Source organism: Myodes glareolus, chromosome 12 (genome assembly GCF_982192425.1).
Source record: "Myodes glareolus chromosome 12, mMyoGla1.1, whole genome shotgun sequence".
Lineage (NCBI taxonomy): Eukaryota > Metazoa > Chordata > Mammalia > Rodentia > Cricetidae > Myodes > Myodes glareolus.
Genome location: NC_142037.1, coordinates 2,294,591 through 2,311,752, shown reverse-complemented (window position 1 = coordinate 2,311,752; position 17,162 = coordinate 2,294,591). Strand labels below are relative to the sequence as shown.

At 42.3% G+C, this 17,162-nt stretch overlaps 1 protein-coding gene across 1 annotated transcript; it reads right to left on the bottom strand.

Moving 5' to 3' along the window:
• Positions 1 to 283: 283 nt before the first annotated feature.
• Positions 284 to 11,488, bottom strand: Mettl3 (methyltransferase 3, N6-adenosine-methyltransferase complex catalytic subunit). Its single transcript, XM_048435683.3, has 11 exons — positions 11,264 to 11,488; positions 5,211 to 5,428; positions 4,732 to 5,136; positions 3,493 to 3,668; positions 2,798 to 3,014; positions 2,423 to 2,610; positions 2,012 to 2,050; positions 1,778 to 1,886; positions 1,619 to 1,684; positions 1,166 to 1,278; positions 284 to 486 (listed from the first exon to the last, which is right to left on the bottom strand). The coding sequence occupies exons 1-11, from the start codon at positions 11,361 to 11,363 to the stop codon at positions 375 to 377; spliced, it is 1,743 nt and encodes a 580-aa protein (XP_048291640.1). The 5' UTR covers positions 11,364 to 11,488; the 3' UTR covers positions 284 to 374.
• Between the last annotated feature and the right edge of the window lie 5,674 nt (positions 11,489 to 17,162).

The following is a 17,162-nucleotide window of genomic DNA, read 5'->3' as shown; positions in this document are numbered from 1 at the left end:
TCTTATTTTTCTTAGAAATAAGCTATAGAATAAGCAAAACACATGCCTGGTAAAACTAAGTAAAATTCAACAATTGACCCTGTTTATGGTGTACTAATTGCTAAGCACTGTGAACCTGTGTAGCTGTTTTGTAATGATTGACATGTTAATGCTATTCAATATTATCCATTTAATTTGAATACTCAAAACTCATGAAATAGGTAGCTAACATTCCTCTTACATACTGAGAAAAAGACTTGCACAAGAACACATGCTAAGTGGCGAAAGCCAGAATTCAGAAATCTCAATTACAATACAAACTTTTATTTAAATATGGTGGGTGACACTATTGTATAAACACTCCTCTTAAGGCGAAGCCTGTGGAACCATGGCTTTTATAAATTCTTAGGCTTAGAGATGATACCATCTGGATACCTTTGCTTAAACCGGGCAACCACATCTGGGTCTAGTAGGTGTATCCCATCCAGTTGGTTTCCAAGAGTAATCCTAAAACAAGGGGGGAAGAGGAGGCAAACCAAAACATCCTGTAAGGGCTCAACACTGTTCATGCCAGGTTTTGTTTCCCGTTGGGTCTCAGGCTCTCTGTGTAGACCAGGCTAACCTTGAATTCACAGATTTGCCTACCTCTGCCTCCCAAGTGCTGGGGCTAACTTGGTACAGGTGCAGATATTAAAACTGGCTGGATTTTTCTTTGGTGGTGGTAGTTGTAATTGGGGATTGAATCTAGGGGTCATATATATATGCTCTAATGCTGAACTATATCAGTCAACACCTTTTGATACTAAATTAAATTCATTAATTTAACTTGTAATCCTTCTGCCTCAGACTCATGTCAGCTGGATCTGCATATTTCAGGATTAGTAACTGATGTTATTAGCCAGGCCTACCTATTTCATTCATAGTCATTGCCAATGAATAATCTTTGATAATTAAAATGCCAGCCATAGGAGTCAAAAGCACTAAAACTGACAGATAATAATTAGTAAATAATTAGTAGTCACTAGGGGGCAGATTTAATATATCCCATAGACTAGCTGAGGATCCTTAGGCTGTTTAAGAACAGCCCTTTGAAATGTAGTCCAGGAAAAGGATCTAAACATAAGCTTAAGCCTCCTGAGTTCTTTACAGCCTGTCTGTAGAGTTTTGCCTGTTGTGGGAATGTTACCAGTTGGGTTGCACATTGTGTGGTCGTCCAAATAACTCGATCTTGCGGGTGCCTGGGGACAGTCTTTCAATCATGCCATATATTTCATCTGGTTTATGACTGGTGGAACGAACCTAGAAAATAAAAACCAAGCTACTTAAAGTCATTCAAGATTATAGAGCTGGAGAGGTAGCTAAGCAGTTAGGAGCACTGACTGTTCTTCCAGAGGACCCAGGTTCAACTCCCAGAACCCCCATGGCAGCTCAGTATTCTGTGCTCCAGTTCCAGGGGATCTGACAGTTCACAAAGAATTATATACAGGCAAAACACTGACACACATGAAGCAAAAATAATTTAAAAAAAAAAAAAAGCTTTTCCCAAGATTGCAATTCTAGCTCTGTCTGTCTGTTATCCAAATGAATTAAATGTTGGAGACTATACCTGACAGTTTCAGATGCCTGGGGGAGCACATACCTCAGCTACAATCACATCACAATCCAGACCCTGGTTGAAGCCTTGGGGATTTCCTTTGACACCAACCTGCTCACCACAGAGAACACATTGTTACCTTAGGAAACCACAGCTTTTGGACTTTTAAACAGGCCCTCTTACTAAGTTGGGCCTGTCACTCACCAAGCAGTGTTCCTTTCCGTGGTTCAACCAGTGACCTGTCCGTCCTGTCCTAATGATGCGCTGCAGCTGGTTGGTCTTCACCCAGATGATCTCATCCACCCGTTCATAGCTGGAACAGAGACCTATAACTGTAGCTAGCTTTACAGTTGAGGCACAGTGCTGGATACAAAGGCAAAGACTGATAGGAGTATTGAGAGAAGTCAGTTTCCCTCAGAAAACACAGCTCCTACTTACCCCCAGAGGTTCAGACACTCTCTGCCCAATTCCATGGCCCTAGAAAGATGTAAGGGTTAAACAACTTGTTTGTCTATATTTTTCCTTTCAAAATATTTAATGTATTATAAACATTCAAACATTTACATGGAAAACACCATCAGTGCAGCCAAATAAATCTATGAAAAGATGAAATGGTATCTAAATGACTTTATTTTTCTAAAATCAAGAATCCCAAGTATTTGTGCTATAAACATTAAGCCCCATGGAAGAGGCTTGGCACCCTAAATCAGTGACACTTATCCGCAGGCCTCAGAAAACCTCATGGAAGAGGGTGGCATCCTTAAATCAGTAACACATTTAGGATTTTATTCCCCCCGGTTTTCACACTGTACTATATTTGCCCATACCTACGTATCTGGATTATATTACCTGCCTGTGACCCAGAGGAAAAGAAAGCCGTCATCCTGCAGTACTGGGATATTGAGCCTGCGCATCTCATCATCTGTTAAGGTCCCATATGGTAGCTCCATGTGAATATCCCAAGGTGGGTCAGCCATCACAACTGCAAATTTGCCCAAGATACTGACGTCCAGGTAGCGGATATCACAACAGATCCACTGCATGAGGTAGTATTTGGTCATCTTTCCTTCCTTCACAGATTGATGGTCCCAAACCCTCTAACTCAAGTGTTCCTATCCCATTCCATTCCCATCAGTGAGCCAGACTGCTACATTATTCCCTATTTTTCTACATGTACAGGTATCCCATTCAGTTTGTCTATAGGCTGTCCAGACATGCAGGTACCTGAGGTGGAAAGAGTCGATCTGCGCTGGAGTCACCCCCAACACTCTGCGTAAGAGCAAGCTCCTGGCTTGGCGTATGCTCCTTGCTGCCAGGACCCTCAGAATCCATGCAAGCATCAATTTCATAGTGAACATATTTGCAGGTATCCATGTGGAAACATGTGTTAAGGAAAGAGCAGTCTCCTAAAGACTCATCAGTGTGCTTATTGATAATTCGTCTGGGAAAATATAAAAAAGGGGAATCAGAATCCAAATGATACTTCAGAAGTAAATCATATATTCAAATGCAGGATTTCTTATTCTCCCCCAATTTTCTGTATTACTAAACTAAAAGAACTAGTTTTTCTTTTGAAAAAGACTTGACCTGGGTGCAGTGGTTTAGGCCTATAATCCCAGCACTAAGGTTAGAAAGGTCATCACAGGCAGCCTGAGCTGCAAAAACCCTATCTCAAAAGCAAGAAAATACAGACTTTCTTCTCTTCCTAGAGAAGGTTGTTAGGTCAGAATAAAATACCGGCCCTAAGCCAGTTTCTATCCTCCTTCCAGAAAACTTTAACTTTCACTATTGGTCAGAGACACAGATGCCTGACTAGAAATCTCTTAGTTACACACAATGGCCATCCCAAAGACAGAATATGCTGAAAAGAATTCCTGTTTCTGGAAAAACCCTCCCCACCTCATTCCCTCCCAAGAGACCTGAAGTGCAGCTTGCGACAAGGCCGGTCAGCATCAGTGGCTTTCATGCACTCTTCCTTGGTCCCATAGTCACAAAATTCTTGCACCTGGGCCCGACCTCGAGAGCGGAACTTTTCAACAATGGATTGTTCCTTGGCTGTTGTGGTATTTAATAGCTCTAGGATCTCCTGACTGACCTGTTTGACAGAAGTAGCCTTGGTCTTAAGGATTTGTAGATAAATTAGCCCTTAAACCACCTCAAGTCTACCTCCTAGTAATGTCTAATAAGAGATAAAGGAGCTAACAATGTAGGATGGGTTCAGTCCTCACAAGTATTTAGAAAGGAACTTGATCTGAAGAGCCTGCTTTCTACAACTGAGTACCAAGCAGATCGCATATACCTAAGAGTATAATGTCCCCTTAAGCCAATTTTTTTTTTGATTGGGTACTAAGAAAGAGACAATGCCAATATTTTATTGCTTATCTCAGAAATTTGATAATTCTGTAAGGGAAAATACTAGTTATCCTCATAGAAGGTCAAACTAAATTTTTATAACTAAACTAGAAGTCATAAACATGAAAATTCAATGTAGTTCTAATCAGAACGATTGTCTTGATAATTTCATTGATTTCTATAACTTGATCTAAAGGAGTATCGTTTAGTATTCTCCACTTGTCTTCCTATATCTATTTGAATTTCTTTTTTTTTTTTTAATATTTATTTATTTATTATGTATACAACATTCCGTCTGTGTGTATGTCTGCAGGCCAGAAGAGGGCACCAGACGTCATTACAGATGGTTGTGAGCCACCATGTGGTTGCCGGGAATTGAACTCAGGACCTTTGGAAGAGCAGACAATGCTCTTAACCACTGAGCCATCTCTCCAGCCCTTCTCTTTTCTCTGAATCCTCTTCCAAGGATTCACCCAAATAGATTCCATAATTCAGGACTTCCTAACAAGGGAATTATTGATACTTTGGCTAGATAGTTTTATGCGGGGTAGTGTGTTTAGCAGATTTTTGGCCCCTGCCTTCTAGATCCTGTGTCTGTGTATCTACTCAGTGTCAGTAGCGCTCTCCCATGCTGTGACAACAATGCAGCAAGACACTGCTAAACACGGATGGAGGAGAAGGTAGAGGAACCATCTCCAGTTGGGAACCCCTGCTCTATGTCTTAATTCTAAAAATACTCCTTGTCAAAGGTAACAAATCAAAACTGCAAATGAGAGCACAATGTGAGCATTTCCATGTGACCCTACCTTTTTGCTCTGCTGCTCTTTAGTAGACTGTTGGTTCAGAAGACTTTCTATCTCCAGATCAACATCTGAGGCAGCATGTTTCCTTGACTTCTTAGCTGGCTCCTTAACTGGCTCTGATGTTGAAGAGGTCAAACCAGATGCTAAGGAGCTGGCAAAGGCAGCCACTGTAGTCGAGTCCTGTTCTGCACGCCGTTTCTGCCCTGTGATAGTCCCGGCTCCCTCTCCAAGGCCTTTCTTGTCCGCCACAGCGCCCATCATGGCAGAGAGCTTGGAGTGGTCAGCATAAGTTACAAGGGTGGGATGTGCATCGTCTTGTAGGAGACCTCGCTTTACCTCAATCAGCTCCTGAGCTGCAAATTTCTGGAGAAGACTTTCTACCCCATCTTGAGTGGCAGGTGCATCTGGCTAGACAAAGGAGAAGAGCGTAAGAGACTACCATGACAACAGCAAACATGTGATGGACTTTATCAGATTATTACCGTAGAGATGGCAAGACGGATGGATACAGCATCAGTGGGCAAGGTTAAGGCCAGATCTGAGAGGTGGTGTAGCAACTTCTTCTCTAACTCAGGATCTGTAGCTAATTCAGGAACTATAGAAGTTGTGCTCGGCTTAGGGCCACTAGAGGTAGGTGCAGTAGGCACTGGGCTATCACTGCGGAAGGTTGGGGACAGGGCTGCTTCTGGATTCCTTAAATCTAAAAGAGAAAAATAAAGTGAAATGGGTCAATACTGGCAATCTTTACATTCCTCAAGGCCAAATTCTCCAACATTCTTAGCACATAAATTTTTCATTTCAAGCAAGTTCTCTGACCAGCAGAAGCACTAGATCACCTTTCAGTCATATATAAGCATTTGTTGTTTTGCCAAAATAATCCTGTATTTTACTGAGAACTATGCATCTTTCTTTCTCTTTTGGGGCAAAAATTTTTTCCTAATTCTCTGCCCTCACTACTTCAGAGGAGGTAAAACAGCATGGTATATTTATAGGGCTCTGCCACCCTTCTCTTAATAATAAATCAATCTATACTTTAAAATTAAAAAAATGAAATTTTTAATAATCAAAGCTGGGATCAGATTAACTTTTCTGGGGATGAATTTTGGATTTATTTACTTATTTTCAAGACATTGATTCTCTGTGTAGCCCTGGCCTGGCTCTCCTGGAACTCGATTTGTAGACCAGGCTGGCCTCAAACTCACAGAGATCTGCCTGCCTCTGCCTCTGAGTGTGTCACTACCACCCGGCGGATTTTGAGTTTTTAATGAATCAAGGCCATTGGCCATCAAGAACATATTTCACACTTAAAAACACTAGGCCCAGGGCTGGAGAGATGGCTCAGAGGTTAAGCACACTGACTGCTCTTCTGGAGGTCCTGAGTTCAATTCCCAGCAACTACATGGTGGCTCACAACCATCTGTAGTGAGATCTGGTGCCCTCTTGTGGCCTGCAGGCATACATGGAGTCTGAACACTGTGTACATAATAAATAAATAAATCTTTTTAAAAAAACAAAAAACTAACTAGGCCCTTTGAATACGTGGCCAAAGGCCTAGTCAACAAATGAAGGTCCCTGCATATTTCCACTGTATGTTCTTACTCCACTAACTGTACACATGAAGAGGTCATGGAAGCATTTTGAAGACTTGGATGAGCTAGAATAACTCATCTTAGCTAAAAGGATACACGACATATAAGTAATAATTAAGGACTTGCATTTTTAGCAGGACTACACTAGTCCTGGTAGTAACTACTAGTCTGGTAGTTACTAGACTCCTGGAATGCAGAAATCATACAAATCTAATAAATGTGAACTATCCTGAGTCATTCAGGTTATAAATTTGAAGTACCAAAAATTACTTTCAATGAGCAAATATGCACAGTGATCAAAGCTACTGCAACAAGGAAACACAAGCTATTTTTAAAAAGGAATTCAGACTATATCAACAAATTTAATTGTGAAACATTTTCCTGACTCATAAAATATGCCAAAGGGGGTATTACATAAATTGTGGAAGCCAGGTGTACAATCCAAGCTTCTTGGGAGGCCAAGGGAGGAGGGTTCCAAGTTCACAGAATATCTGGGCTATAGACTAGTTCATGGCTTAAGCCTAGGCAGTTTAACAAACCTGTCTCAAAATACAAATTAAAAAAAGGCAGCTGGGCATGGTGGCACATTGTCTTAAATTCCAGTACTCAAGCAAAGGCAAATAGATCTGAGTTTAAGGCCAGCTTGGTCTACACAGTAAGTTCCAGCCCAGCCAGAGGAGCTACATGATGAGACCTTGTCTCAAGAAAAAAAAAAAGCCAATTAAATATATAAATATGTAAAAGTAAGTATGGGCTAGCATATGGCTCAGTGGTGGAGTGCTTGCTCAGAATGTGAAAACCTGAGGTACAATTCCCAATAACACCCCTCCCTCCCCTAAAAGAATGGGATTTTTGATAGAGATTATAAGAAAATAAATAGGTAAGTTTGTGGTATTTTGTGTCGCTCTGACTGTCCTGGAACTCACTATGTAGACCAGGGCAGCCTTGTACTCACAGAGATCCACCTACCTCTGCCTCCCAAGTGCTGGTATTAAAGGCCTGTGTCACCATGCCTGGCCTAATATAGTTAAATTTTAAATCAAAGCATATCACTACTTTGTCATGCAGATGTTTGGTTTTCCACAGGGTCTTACTGTATAGTCCAAACTGTCCTGTAACCTATGATTTTTCTGCCTTAGCCTCCAAAGTGCTGAGGTAGCTGCCTCTGTTTCTTCTGAAACCTGGTCAACTTTGCCCAGGCTAACCTAGGATTTTGCCTTCTCCTGCGGAGGTTATGAGCATGTGATGCTATGCATAGCTTGATAAACAGATTCTGAAATGTTTTTAAGTCATACAGTAACCATTTCCTCAATTACGTTCCAACTATGTGGAACCGAAACGATGGCTCAATGGTTAAAACACTTGCTATTCTTATAGAGAACCTGGGGGGGTCCCAGAAGCCACGTGGTCCTCACAACTGTTTGTAAATCCAGTTCCTGGGGATCCAAAGCCCTCTTTGGCTTTGAAGGGTACCAGCACACACAGTAAACATAATTACATGAAAGCAAAACTCATACTCATAAAATAAATCTTAAAAAAAAACCAACTATGTGCCAAGCCCTGTGTAATATAATGTTGCTTCCATGAATGTTTATTTGTTAATAAAGACTCAAGGCCTCGCTAGGCAATTATACCCAGGTTTTGTTAGGCTTTTTTAAAAAATCTATGTCAGTTTAATGAGAATATTTTGAGAAAGCTGTCCATGTTCAAAGCAAATTTAAGTAAATAAATGTTAAATTACTGAGCATTTTTCATGATTTCAAACTTCTAATTAAAACTTCAGAAGCATTCATTTTAATGTAATCTAACCCAAATTTTGTGTGGAAACATTAGTTTTCAAACCACAAATATGTGGTATTTTACTTAAATATGCAGTGATACCTGATAGCATTTTTTGTTTTTGCTTCTTTTTTGTTTGTTTGTTTTTTGACACAGGGTTTCTCTGTAGCTTTGGAGTCTGTCCTGGAACTAGCTTTTGTAGACCAGGCTGGCCTGGAGCTCACAGAGATCCACCTGCCTCTGCATCCCGAGTGCTGGGATTAAAGGTGTACACCACCACCGCCCAATCGGGTTTTGTTTTTAAAGATAGGGTTTCCCTGTGAAGCCTTGACTATCCTGGAACTTGCTGTGTAGATCAAGTTGGCCTCAAACTCAAAGAGATCTGTCTGCTTGTGCCTCCCGGGTGCTGGGATTAAAGGTGCACTCTACCACTCTCTGGCAATACCACATTTAACAAACGTTTTTTAAAAAAAATATTTATTTATTTATTATGTATACAATATTCTGTCTGTGTGTATGCCTGCAGGCCAGATGAGGGCACCAGACCTCATTACAGATGGTTGTGAGCCACTATGTGGTTGCTGGGAATTGAACTCAGGACCTTTGGAAGAGCAGGCAGTGCTCTTAACCGCTGAGCCATCTCTCCAGCCCCTTAACAAACTTTTTTGTACTTCAAACAAAACACTGAATCTACCAACTCAAACCAAAAAATTTGACAGTTGTGCCTATTACATTTTGGTGATTAAAATGATATTGCTCACTGGGCAGTGGTGGCACACACCTTTAATCCCAGGACTCAGGAAGCAGAGACAGGAGGGTCTGAGTTTGAGGACCAGGACAGGCTCCAAAGCTATAGAGAAACCCTGCCTCAAAAAACCAAAAAACAAATAAATAAAATGTTACTGCTCTTAATTCTTTTTGTGTTTTCGTGTTTTGAGAGTTTTGAGACAGGATCTGACTATGTAGCTCTAACTGTTTTGGAACTCATTATATAGATCAGGCTGGCCTCAAACTCAGAGATCCACCTGCTTCTGTCTCCAGAGTTCTTGTATTAAAGGTGTAACCTACCATGCCCACCTTTTTGATTTTGAAACAAGGTCTTTTTGAGTCAGGTGAGCTATATCCAAGGATGACCCTGAAATCAAGATTCTTTTCTTTCAAGTTCAAGTGTATGTTACCACGTGCAACTAGACCTACAATTTTCAACACGTTTTTACATAAATTGAGATTTTTCAGAAACAGCCATATAAATATATTAAGAATATTTTACTACATTGTTTTTGCATTTGTGTGTGTTCCAAGTGGCAGCCTCTACTACTCTCTGCCTTGTTCATGCCCTTGTCTCTGCTGCTGACAGTGTTTGTGGTTACAAGACCTGCTGGGGTTTGAACTCTGGTCCTCATGCTGTGTGAACACTCTTACCTGCTGAGCCATCTCCCTACAGCCCCCAAATGGCTGTTTTAAAAAAAGGCACTAAGATAAGTCCAGTAATTGAAGTTATTTGTAAATTGATTAAAAATCAATTTAATCATCTGTCTATGATAGCCATGTAATTATGTTTTCTACATAAAACTGACATACAAAAACAATCAGGAGCTGGGGAAATGGCTCAGCAGATAAGAAGACTGCACTTGCAGAGGACCTGCTTCAATTCCTAGATTTCCAGCAGCCACATAGTGGCTCACAACCTTCTGAAACTCCAGTTGCAGGGGGCTGGAGGGGTGAAGGGAATCCTTCTCTGGCCCCCATGGACACCAGGTACATGGTGCACAGACATCACAGCATATATGTTGGCAAAATACACCATACACAAAACATAAATGGGAAAAATAAAACTAAACTCACCAGGCAGAGAAATTAGTTTGTATGGTGAGGTAAAACAATTCTTCAAATCTTGGTGTCTAATTACTTTTTGGTCCTATGTTTTCCATTTTGTTTACTATACTGCCCTATTTTTAAATTATGTGATCTGACAAATTTTGTATTGGCTAATAAATTGGCTAATTTAAAAACCAAGGCCATTTAAGTGGCAACTCCAGTAGTATTGCTTTACTACGGACACCAATTCTGTTTCTTCATTTTTTTTTTAAATTTATGATTTATTTTTTATTTTATGTGCATTGGTGTGAAGGTGTCAGATCCCCTGGAACTGGATTTTCAGACAGTTGTGAGCTGCCATGTGGGTGCTGGGAATTGAACCCGACCCGGAAGACTGGAAGAGCAGTCAGTGCTCTTAACCGCTGAGCCATTTCTCAGCCTCCCCCCCACCCCGTTTCTTCATCATTATATTGACTGTGGACCCATTCGTTTCACACCTTACATATATGCTACTGTATCTTCTTTTGGTTTGTTGGGTTGGTTTTTTCTGTTTTGTTTTGTTTTTGCTTTTTGAGGCCAGAGTCTATGTAGTCCTGTAGTCCTAAAACTCAGAACTCCCTGTGTACACCAGGCTAGCCTCAAACTCAGATAGCCTCCTGTCTATGCCTCCAGAATGCTGGGATTAAGGCAAGCACCACCATGCCAGGCTTTCTCCTGGCCTTCTAACTTCCTTTGACTCTCACATAGATTTTAAGGTCCTTTAAGGTAAGAACAGAATCTTAGTTTTGTCACTAATTATGGTAAGAATCTTGCCTGAGAATACAGGTCTTGCCTGAGAATACAGGTCCAGAAAATGAACACATGAACTTAATGTCATCAAAATCTGCTGATGGGCGTTGAGAATACTGATAAGCACTGTCACAAGCTAGCCACACATGTGATATGGATCCAGTATTTCCGCAGAGTTTTGCAACTGCTCATTAAACAATTGACCTTGTGTTGGGAAAGGATGTTGGGGTAGGACTCAAAATCTTTTAAAGTTCAAGTTTTCTGAATTTCTCAAACATGTGAGAGGGGGAAATGTTTAAAGACCAAAACCAAGTGTTCTTAGATTCTCGCTACGTTTGTAAACACTTTCCTAATCATTTAGCACCACCTAGTGAGGACCTTGTTGTGTTTGCTAAACTGGGCACTGGGGGCATGCAGGTGCAAGAAATGACAGTGACGGAGCAATCACTACAACTAAGGTAGACGTCTCAGAATAGGGTACCGAGAAGCTTCACAGAGGAGGCTGCACCGCGCGCTTCCGCTCGCCCCTCCACGGCCCGCCCCACCACCCCGCACCTCACCCAAGTGCCCCGAGTCCTGCTTCCGCCTCCGCTGCAGCCGCTCACGAAGCGAGTCCAGCTGTTTCTTATGCGCCTGGATAGAGCTCCACGTGTCCGACATCCTCCTTCCCGGCACCGTCTCCGCTCGAACGAGGCGAGGGAACTAGCACCTCCCAAGCCTAGAACGGCGAGACATCCAATCCTCGCGCGGACCAGCCGCGATGGAGAGCTACTTCCGGTTTCGCGAGCGCCGGCTTTTAAGTGCTGGCGAAACAGCGGACGTAATTCTTGTGGCGGTTCTCGCTCGTGTTTCCGGGACCGCTGAGGCTGGGTTTGCCATATTGGAAGCTGGCAGAGCGGCCATGTTGAGTCTTTGAGTCCCTCCATTAAATTAGCGGGAATAGAACAGCGTGGGTGGATGACGGATGGATGGTATGGCTAGAGAGATGAACGGGCGGGATGGGGGTGCACAGATTGTTACTCAAGTGGATTGTACACCGAGGTCCTTGCACACGCTAGCAATCAGTATACCACAGATATGTACCCTTAAGCCACAGATTTCCCTTCCTCCCTTCTCTCCTCCCTCCCTCCTTTTTTTTTTTTTTTTTTTTTTAAACAGGAACTCACAGAGACCTGGCAAAAACTCAAATCAGCCTTGGTGTATGGTACAGGTTGGGTATTTTTTTTTTTAAGATTTGTTTTATTCATACGAGTGCTTCGCCTGCATGAATTCTGTGCACCAGATGCATACTTGGTACCTGAGGTCATGAGTCTCCATGTGGGTACTGGGAATTGAACCCAGATCTTTCACAAGAACAAGTGCTCTTAACCACTGAGCCAATTCTGCGGTCCCCCGGATTTTCTAAATAAAAGAGTATTGGTGTCTTCTTTCTTTTTCTACGTGTGGAAAGACATGGCGTTTCACCATGTGGCTCTGCCCAGTCTCCATTTAACACTCCTGCTGCCTCAGTATCCTAAGCATTAGGGTTTTAGACATGTCCTAAGACAAAGCCATCTCGTGCGGGGAATGTGGAGATAGCTGTGCAAGCATTAGACTCTTTTTTTAAGTTTAATTTTGAAAATGACTCCTACTTTGGTGTATGAATGTTTGCCTGCAGGAATGTATACCACATGTGTGCCTAGTGCTCTTGAAGACCAGAAGAGGGAGTCATTCTTGTGAACTGGAGTTGCAGACAGTTGTGATCTGCGATGTGAGCCTTGTGAATTGAACCTGAGTCCTCCAAAAGAGCAGCCTACAGACAGGATTTCTCTGAAGCTTTGGAGCCTGTCCTGGAATTAGCTCTTGTAGACCATGCTGACCTTGAATTCACAGAGATCCACCTGCCTCTGCCTCCTGAGTGCTGGGATTAAAGGCCACCACCTCCCAGTGCAGCCTGCTCTCCTAACTACTAAACCATCTTTTCAGCCTGTGGTTAGGTAGTTGTAATCTCAGTGTTAGAAAGGTAGAGACCTTTAGATCCCTGGGGCTGACTGACTGGCAAACAGCTAGACACAGGAGCTAAAGCAAAAGATCTCCCTTAGTGAGGTATGATAGCACTGCTGAAGTTAACCATTCGTAAACTTAGATCACTTTATTGTTTTCATCATGCTGGGGGTTGAATCTCAGGCCTCACGAAGGCTAGGCAGGTACTCCACCACTAAGTCGTAGCCCCAGCTCAGAGATCATTGCTCTTTTAAGGTCCTTAGCATGTGGACCTTGTGAAATATATAGATTATAGTTTGTTTGTTTGTTTATTTATTTTGGTTTTTCAAGACAGGCTTTGTCTGTGTAACAACTCTAGCTTTCCTGGAACTAGTTCTTATAGATCAGGCTGGCCTCGAACTCACGTTAAATATTCTTAGGTAAAATATTTGTTGTGTGCGGTGCTAGAGATCAGGTACTGCAGCACGTCCCTGCAGGCCCCGGCCTTGTGCATGCTGTGAAAGTGCCCTACTACTAGGTTGTTCAGTTCAACAACCTTCGTGGAGAACCACAGTACTAAATACAGTCTTGGGATGCTGTAGAAGATGAGAGATTTTTATCCCATCTTAAAAACAGTAGCTCTCAAGACCTGGAGAGACATCTCAATAGTGCTTGGTACTCTTCCAGAAGACCTAGGTTCAATTCCCAGTGCCTAAAAAGTGGCTCACCATCTATAACTGAATTTGACCCTCCCACTTCCTGGGAAAGCTGTTGTTGCTATTGACATATAGTATATGCTATGATAGGTACACACACACACACACATATACAATTTCGATTTTTTGTTTTGAGACATGTAGCCCTGGCTGTCCTCTGCCCTCCAAGTGCTGAGGGTAAAGGTGTGCACCACCACATCTGACAGTAATTTGAACTGTTGAGTTTCAACTGTGCTGTCAATTTTGGTAAAAATGTCAGTTTTACTGGGTCAGTTTAGCAGTGTACAATTGTGTAGAAATTCACAAACATTATTCTAACAATGTTAAACTACTGTTTTCCCTTTGTGCAGAGGTAACAGGCCTGTATTAACCACGTAAGGTCTTATCTACAGTTCGGTGGTGGAGCAGGCACCTGGCATGCACAGTCAGAGATCTGTCTTCAGGGCAGCAGAGCAGAGCAGAGCCATTGCAGTCCTCACACTCAGCCACCTGTGCCGTCCCCAGGTCCTCGTGTTCTTACGTAGGATGTGTGCCTCTTTTATTCTTCTTGTCAAATCCCTTAAACACGCACAGTGAGCACCCGTTCTGGTATTTAAGCCCCACTTACACTTCCATCTTTTCTTTCTGTGGCACAAGGGGTTGGCCAGGGCCTCATACGCCCTCATCGCTCACATTTTGAGACAGAGTCCTAACTGAGCTCTATCCGCAGCCTTTTTCTGCTCTTGGACAGTCTTTGAATTTACTCTGTAACCCAGGCATGTCTTGAGCTTGCAACCTCCCTTCCCAACTTCGCAGGGGCTGAGATTACATGCCCCTGCCACTAGCCCAGTCTTGTCACTTCCTTACTGCTTGGCCAAAACCTAAATGTCCACTAGGATTTATCAGTTTACTGTTAGGAAAGGTGTGAAAAGACAAACAGGAGGGAGGTCAAAGCCGGGCCTTCCTGGGAATGGGACTAGTGTGATGATTTGGGAATCAGGAGATACTGTTTATTAGTTAAGTTCTGAGAATGGTAACTAGTGCCCCAGATATAAGAGTTTGTGAGGGATAAAAACATGCCAGTACTGGTTTCTGTAAATTCAAGGCCTGGTCTACAAGAGCTAGTTCCAGGACAGGCTCCAACGCTACAGAGAAACCCTGTCTCGAAAAACAACAACAACAAAAAAAGCCAGTAGTCAGGAGATGGAGGGGAATGAGGGGGCGATGAGGCATACCTTTAATCCCAGCTCTTGGATTTAATCCCAGGAGAGGTAAGTGGGTCTCTGAGTTCCAGGCCAGCCTGGTCTACAAAGGCAACCCAGAGAAACCCTGTCTTTGTCAGTGAGGTTTGACACTGGGTGACACCGGCACATGCTGAGAGCGGAGGGAAGGAGAATGATGCAGATCTAAGGATCCACCTTTGCAATGGCAGCGCCTAGAGCTCACTACTCACTAAAGGCCTAAGTATTACTTTGTATCTTGAGCTTTTTCAGGTTTGGTCAGAGGTAGAAGAGTCAGATACTCGAAGGCTATCAGTTCACCAGGCTCCTTGAAGATGGCTGTTCTTAAAAGGGCATCTCAGAAACCACATCTGCGTGCCAAGGGGAGTTTAGTGGATCCTATATAGGTTTGTATAGTGGTATCTAGATTGTTGAGTGGATTGAATTCAGTTTCTGTGTTTAAAAATGGTTATTCTATAGACATGTCCCCATTTCTAGTGTTGTATTTGAGTTAGTTATCTCTAGGATTCCACAGGACATTTTTCTTATCTATCACCATATAAAAGAATCTGTTTACATAATTCTCCCACTAGAGTAGGCTCATAGAAGTGCTGTCATGTCCTATCTACCTTCTTACCTAAGGGCACCTGGCCTATTAAGTAAACCCTCAGATATTAAGTGAGAAAAAGTTTTCTCTTGCTTCTCATCCACACATTTATTCCTCCAGCTTGGACTAGAGTCTCTTGTTCATGTAAAGTATATTTTGCAAGCTGCATTCACACATATGCAGGTTAACATCAACTCAACTTCCAAAAAGACAGATCTAGTGGAAAGTGGGAGCGAGGATGGTGTCCTAGCAAGAAGGAAGAAATCAAAGGCACCCAGAAAAAGTAATTAGTGGTGAAGAGAAAACAAACATGAAAAGCAAAAAAAAAGTAGAATAGGAAAAGAATGAACAGGAGATGGAAAAGAGCCCTGGAAGAGAATGGAGAGGCAGGTTCTGTGTCAAAGAAACCTCCTGACAGCTGTGACCATAATGAGAACTGACAGCTAACTAGCCGGCCAGTCTGGTGTGATTAGGAAAATGGCATTATCTCCACGCAGTGGGGATGAAGGAGGTTAAAGGGAGAGAAGAACCAGTCACTTGCCTTCCCCCACAGGTTGAAAGGGGGAAAATGTATCTATAGAGATTTGCCAGGAATTTAAAACAAAGGAGCTGTTTCAGCCCAATAAACCCCCCAACTTCCCAGGTGCTAAAGATGGCCTCCTCCACTGCTCTGGTGGGGACATCCAGAATCACAGAGTGAAGAATAGATTTACTCACCTCCGTCTGCGGGGAGCCTGCTGCCACAGTAGCATCGACGTACCATGAAACCAGCATCTGATCCCTGAAAGTACCACTAAGACCTAGTTTTTCTTTTCTTTTTCTTCCTTTCTGTCTTCCACTTGTGGTACTCCTGCATACACACCCCATATCAGGATTACAGTTCTCCATCATCCCACCCAACTGGACCTGATTCTTTAAATTTCTTAATTTTGGGGGGTTGTTATTTTGTGGTAGTTTCATATAGTCCAGGTTGGTCATGAACTTCCTATATAGCCAAGGATGACCTTAGGTTCTTGATCCTCCTGCTTGTTCCCCAAGTGCTGGGGCCACAGGTGTACCTGAGTGTCTTTCTGAATCTGGGTCTGAGACTTTGAATTTTTATTTTTAAAAACAAGTTCCTTTCCTTTAGCATAAAGATTTAGTGATATTATCATCTTATAAGGGTGAAAATCTGGAGAATTTACTAAGGGTTTTGTTTGTGTGGGGGGGGGGGGTTGGGTGGGAAGGTTTCCTGGAGTTGAACCCTGGGCTTTTCATATGTTCTACTGCTGAGTTATACCCTCATTTCTAGGAAGTCAATCCTTTCAGAAAAGCAAAGTCTTAGAGAAAATTCTGAACTTTACTGTTGTGGAAACACAAAATTAAAAAAGAAATTATAATCTCATTTCATGACACCTGCCATATATACTTATATTTTAAGACAATATTCTTGTCAGCTGTGTAGCATGACTTTAATCCTAGCAACAAAATAAAAAAATATAAAATAAATATATAAAAATAATTAAAAAGATAAGATTCTCATGTATCCAGAGCTGGCCTCTAACTCATTGTGTAGTCGAGAATGATGCTGGCTTATTTCATGCATACTAAGCAAGCTCTACCAACTGAGCTACAAGCCTAGTTCGTTCATTAAGCCATTATTATTTATTGATTTTTTTTTCAAGACAAGGTCTCGTTACGTAGCCCTACCTGTCCTGGAACTAACCCTTGCAGACCAGCCTGGCCTTAATCCACCTGCCTCTGCCTGGGATTAAAGATGTGCACCACCACCAAATGGCTTGAGGTATTGTTTTTAAAAATTATTTTATTTCATGCGTTTTGAGTGATTTGCTTTCATATGAGTATCTGCACTACATGTGTGCCAGGTGTGCCTGGCACCCAAAGAGGCCAGAAGAGAATGTCAGAGCTCCTGTAACTGGAGTTAACAGATAGTTATGAGTCACTATGTAAGTATTGGGAATTGAACCTGGGTCCT

What these genes read in the sequence shown, in the direction of transcription:
- Mettl3 (XM_048435683.3), bottom strand. Translation starts at nt 11,363, where the DNA reads ATGTCGGACACGTGGAGCTCTATCCAGGCGCATAAGAAACAGCTGGAC. An exon ending in GCAGGACTCGGGGCACTTGG is followed by an intron (nt 5,429 to 11,263) that starts GTGAGGTGCGGG and finishes TTTCTCTTTTAG; the next exon opens with ATTTAAGGAATCCAGAAGCA. An exon ending in ATCGACTCTTTCCACCTCAG is followed by an intron (nt 2,611 to 2,797) that starts GTACCTGCATGT and finishes TACCTCATGCAG; the next exon opens with TGGATCTGTTGTGATATCCG.